The 5,812-nt window shown below is 45.9% G+C and overlaps 1 protein-coding gene across 1 annotated transcript; it reads left to right on the forward strand.

Moving 5' to 3' along the window:
- The first annotated feature begins 3,325 nt into the window (after positions 1-3,325).
- LOC145798210 (uncharacterized) lies at positions 3,326-4,977 on the forward strand. The gene is made up of 3 exons (XM_082885705.1): positions 3,326-3,755; positions 4,212-4,321; positions 4,963-4,977. Exons 1-3 carry the CDS (start codon positions 3,326-3,328, stop codon positions 4,975-4,977), a joined length of 555 nt encoding a protein of 184 aa, XP_082741831.1.
- The last annotated feature ends 835 nt before the right edge of the window (positions 4,978-5,812 follow it).

The following is a 5,812-nucleotide window of genomic DNA, read 5'->3' on the forward strand; positions in this document are numbered from 1 at the left end:
TCAACTTTTCAAACATAAATTTCGATCCTCTTGGGCCAATTTTTCAGAAAACATCCCAAAACTCATAGTTTAACATGATTCCAAAGCTCAATTGTAAAATCAAAGCCCAAGGGTGTTTCAAACAACTCAATTTCAAACCAATTTTCAAGAATATAATTCAAACATAACATGCATGAATTTAAACCATTTCAAAGCTTTAATTTCATGCTCTAATGAGCCAATTCTTCCAAGGACAAGATGAAATCATGGACTTAAACACAATATGAACATGCATATAACATTTTATCATGAAATCAACTCACAACTCAACAATTCAAACATGCATGCATGGAATGAGCTCCAATTCAACAATTTAAAGTTAATTCATGCCCTTAACCTCTAAACTTCCATAAACCATGCAACATATGACTTGATTACAAGAACAAGAAGATACAATCTCTACCTTAAGTCTTGAATCAAAAGCAAGGAGGCTCAATTATGCAATCTCTCTTCACTTCCTTCAAATCTCCAAACTAAAATTGATGAATTCAAGTTGAAAACACTCTTTTCCTCTCACTCTCTCACTCTAGTCGGTTATGCTCTCAAAATGGCTGAGGAAGAGTTGTGTAATGCAAGACTAAGCCTTAGACAAAGTTTGATGTAGTGGCCCACTCAATGGCAAAGTTGTAATTAAGGCCAATATATGTAATTTATCAATATTGATCCAATTTAATCATACCAAATCACATTTTAACTGAATATGCCATAAAATCACATTAATTCTAAGGATCACAAATCATCAATCAATTTCAGATTCGGCTGCCGATAAGGCCTTCAATTCGCAATTTAAACACAAAGACATGAACAGATAATCAAACAGTCAACAGATAGACATACAATTAAACAGATATACTTAATCAATTCAGTTCCAGATTTCAATCAGTCAGTTCAATACTTTAATCAGTTCAGTTACCAATCATAATCAGTCTCAGTTTAGCAGTAATTAGTGGTTAATTGGTAAACAGTGACGAGGGTTGTTACAAGGCATTTGCTACCCTCATGATGACCCTCTTGTCATTTCTGTCCTCCTCTCCAACTACAAGGTCAGACGAGTTCTCATCGACAACGGCAGTTCTTCAGACATCATCTTTCTCAACTGCTTTCGCCAGCTCAAAATTGGAGAGGAAAGTCTGTCTCCTCTCCAAACTCCTTTGGTTGGTTTCACTGGCGACCGGGTCACCTCCATCAGCTTCATTGATCTTCCCATCACAATCGGCGAGTACCCACGGCAGACTACAAAGTTGCTCACTTTCCTTGTTGTCGACTGCCCATCCGCCTACAACATCATCCTTGGCCGTACTGCCTTAAATGCCTTTCAAGCTATCACATCAACTTATCACCTTGCCGTTAAGTTTCCCACCAATCTGGGGGTCGGAACTGTAAAGGGAGAGTAGACCGTGGCCAGGGAATGCTATGTTGCCTCACTAAAAGAAGTCAAGCTGAAGGAAGCTATGATCATTGAAGGACTTGACGTCTGAGATGAGGACGAGTTGGTCAGAGGTGAACCTGTGGAGGAACTCGTGGAGGTTCCCATCGACCCCACCAACCCAATGAAAACTGCCAAAATCGGCAGCTAACTATCCCCCCAAGCAAAGGCCAACCTTACTGCCCTCCTGACCGAGCACAATGATGTCTTTTCCTGGACCCATTCAGACATGCCGGGTATTGACCCCTCCTTCATAACCCATCGCCTCAGCATTGAACCCCATTTCCGACCTTACCGCTAGAAACAGCGCATCTTTCATCCTGAGCGCAATACTCTTATTGCCGCAGAGGTTGACAAGCTCCTTGAGGCACAATTCATTAAAAACGTGGACTACCCTAGATGGTTGTCAAACGTGGTCCTGGTCCGCAAGAGCAATGGTAAGTGGCGACTCTGTGTCGACTACTCAGACCTCAACCGAGCTTGCCCCAAAGACAGTTATCCACTCCCCCACATAGATCTGTTGGTCGACGTCACGGTCGGTCACCAGATGCTCAGCTTCATGGATGCCTTCTCCGGGTATAACCAAATTCTGATGCACCCATCTGATCGGGAACACACCTCCTTCATTACCGACCGAGGCACTTACCATTACCAAGTGATGCCATTTGGACTGAAAAATGCTGGGGCCACCTACCAACGGCTGGTCAACGCCGTTTTCCATAATCAGATCGGTCGAAACATGAAAGTATATGTCGATGATATGCTAGTCAAGAACAAACTCTCCGCTGACCATCTGACCGACCTGCGAGAGACCTTCGCCACCCTACGGAAGTACCAAATGAAACTCAACTCGGAAAAGTGCGCCTTCGGCGTAGGATCTGGGAAGTTCTTGGGTTTCATAGTCAGTCAGCGGGGCATTGAAGCTAACCCTGAGAAGATCAAGGCCTTGGTTGAAATGCAGTCACCCAGAACGGTTAAGGAGGTTAAGAGACTCACTGGTCGAGTTGTCGCCCTCAACCGCTTCATTTCCCGTGCAACGGATAAGCGCCTCCCCTTCTTCAAAGTTCTTCGGAAAACTTTTGAATGGACGACCGAGTCCGAAGAGGCCTTTCAACAGTTGAAGCAGTGCATGGCCAACCCCCCCTCATTTCTCAAGTAATCATGGGCGAACCCCTCTTCCTCTATTTAGCCGTTTCAAGCACCGTAGTCAGTGCAACTCTTATCAGGGAAGACGACTCTATTCAACGGCTGGTCTACTACATCAGTCGGGCCCTTAAGGGCGCCGAGCAGAATTACCCACTATTAGAAAAATTGTCCTTGGCCTTGGTCACCGCCTCCAGACGACTCCGTCCTTACTTCCAAGCCCATTCAATAGTGGCCCTCACCGACCAACCTTTAAAGAAGGTAATACAGCAACCAGAGCTCTCTGGCAGACTCATGTAATGGTCGGTGGAACTCAGCCAGTTTAACATCTCCTGCCGACCACGAACAGCAATTAAAGGGCAGGCTGTCGCCGACTTCATCTTGGAGTTCACTAATCCTACCCCAACCACAGCCATTCCACCCCCACCAACCCCTACCGAGCCAGAGGACCCTCATTCTTGGACTCTCAATGTCGACGGATCATCCCGCAGAGAAGGCAATGAGGCTGGCCTTATCCTCACTGCCCTTGAGGGTGGTTATTTCAAATGTGCTCTCTGTTTCTTGTTCGATGTCAGTAACAATGAGGCCGAATATGAGGCATTGATAGCAGGGCTCCGCCTAGCCAAGGACATTGGTGTCAGCCACATCCGAGTGTTCAGCGACTCCCAGCTCATTGTCGGACAAATTACGGGGGAATTCGATGCAAAGGAGGACACAATGCGGGCTTACAGGGATATTGTTATTCCCTTTGTTCGCCTCTTCAATACCTTCCACATTCAGCACATTCCTCGGGCGAAAAACTCAAAGGCAGACGAGATGGCTCAGTTGGCTTCTGCAGACCAGTCCGACCTCAGTCATGGTGTCCGTCTCGAGTACTTAGCCCACCCTGCCATTTCTCCCGATCAGCAAGAAGTGCAGTTCCTCCAGAATGAGCCTATCCTTTGGGCGTCAGACATCTTTCTATTTTTTACAATGGGGGAACTTCCAGATGACCAACAGCAAGCCGCCAAAGTTAAGGCCCGGTCTGCCAATTACATCCTCGTCAGTGGTGTCTTGTACAAACGTGGTTTTTCACGCCCGTATCTCCGATGCCTCAGTCCAGCTCAAGCAACCTGTGTGATGCGAGAAATCCATGAGGGTATCTGCGGTAATCATTCAGGTGGCCGGTCCCTAGCCCACAAAATCCTTCGCACTGGATATTTCTGGCCTACCCTCAACCAAGATGCCACCGACTTCGTGCTCAAATGCGATAAATGTCAACGCTTCGCCAACATCTCTCATGCTCCTCCCACTGAGTTGATCACACTTTATAGTCCTTATCCGTTCGCCAAATGGGGGATCGATTTAGTTGGTCCACTTTCCATCGGCCGAGGCCAGACCAAGTTCGCGATTGTCGCCATTGATTACTTCACCAAGTGGGTAGAAGCAGAACCCCTTGCCACCATTACCGAACGGAACACAACCAAATTCATCTAGCAATCGATCGTATGTAGGTTTGACATCCCTCAAGCCATCGTCTCTGACAACGGCAAATAATTCGACAACGCCAAGTACAAGAAGTTCTGTGTAGACCTCCAGATTCAACCCTGTTTTTCCTCCCCAGGTCATCCCCAAGCCAATGGCCAAGTCGAGGTCACCAATCGTTCCCTTCTGAAGATCATCAAAACTAAGCTAGAAGCAGCTAAAGGATTTTGGGCTGAGGAATTACCGAATGTACTCTGGGCTTACCATACTACTGCTCGGACACCCACTGGGGAGACCCCCTTTCGCTTAACATACAGCGCTGAGGCGGTCATCCCAGTGGAAGTCGGCTTGCCTACCCCAGGGGTCTCACACCTGAACCCTGAACTGGCCGAAGAGCTCCGTCGGGCAGACCATGACCTAATTGAAGAGCTCAGAGAAACCACTGTTGTCAGACTAGCCTCCTACCAACAGAAAATGAGAACACACTACAACTGCAGAGTCCGACCAAGGGAGTCCGCCGTAGGGGACCTTGTCTTATGCGAAGTAACCCTCGCCACCAAGAATCCGACTGAGGGCAAGCTGGCAGCTAAATGGGAAGGACCTTACGTTGTCAAAGCCAGACCTCGCCCAGGCACTTGCCGACTTCAGGATATAGAAGGCCGAGACCTCCACCATCCTTGGAATGCTGAGCATTTGAAGCGGTATTATCAATAAAACTTGTATTTTTTGTATTGTCCAATTGGTGTATGTCCTTTCTGACAATCTGCACACCTGAACGTTCTCATTATTTCGCATATGATGTAAATTTATGACCCAACGGGCTACACTTTGTATAACATCAAGCTTATATCTCAACTATCTGTGGTATTCCAATAACCCTTTGATTGCAGCCTCAGCCAGACTGAGCACAAAAAGCCTCAGCCAGACTAAGCATGAAGAGCTCGGCCAGACCGAGTCACAAAAAACCTCAGCCAGACTGAGCACAAAAAGCCTCAGCCAGACTGAGCATAAAGAGCTCGGCCAGACCGAGTCACAAAAAGTCTCAGCCAGACTGAGCACAGCACAAAAAGCCCCAGCCAGACTGAGCATGAAGAGCTCGGCCAGACCGAGTCACAAAAAAGCCTCAGCCAAACTAAGCACAAAAAGCCTCAGCCAGACTGAGCATGAAGAGCTTGGCCAGACCGAGTCACAACAAGCCTCACCCAGACCGAGTCACAAAAAGCCTCAGCCAGACTGAGCATGAAGAGGTCGACCAGACTGCTCTGCATTGAATTTTTTCTTACAAGCTAAAATTCACTCTGCATTGAGTTCTCTCACATTCACTCTACATTGAATTTTTCTTACAAGTTAAAATTTACTCAGCATTGAGTTCTCTCACATTCACTCTGCGTTGAATTTTTCTTACAAATTAAAATTCACTTTACATTGAGTTTTCCTTACATTTTACACTTCACAATAATTTATACATTCTAGATGCACAAGCAAAAGTAATGAACTTAAAACACAACTCAAATTTCATTTATTCACCAACTGGTACATAAGTTCATTGCAGCATTTCAAAAAAAAAAAAAAAAAAAAAAAAAAAAAAAAAAAAAACAACTCTATGTACAAGGTCTTCTCCTTCTTCTTCAATTATTCCTCCTCACTGGAAACGAGGTCTTCTTCTTCAATCCCCTCATCCAGGGGGGTCTGGGCCACATCGTCTTCGTCAATTTTTACACTACTGAGGTCTAAGCCTGG

The sequence above is a fragment of the Camellia sinensis genome, chromosome 8, assembly GCF_055761805.1.
Source record: "Camellia sinensis isolate YWXY chromosome 8, ASM5576180v1, whole genome shotgun sequence".
Classification (NCBI taxonomy): domain Eukaryota; kingdom Viridiplantae; phylum Streptophyta; class Magnoliopsida; order Ericales; family Theaceae; genus Camellia; species Camellia sinensis.

Bases quoted from the DNA above. Each gene is read 5' to 3' on its own strand.
- LOC145798210 (XM_082885705.1), top strand. From the start codon at position 3,326: ATGCGGGCTTACAGGGATATTGTTATTCCCTTTGTTCGCCTCTTCAAT. The intron at 3,756-4,211 runs GTAATCATTCAG...TTTCCTCCCCAG, and splicing joins AATCCATGAGGGTATCTGCG to GTCATCCCCAAGCCAATGGC.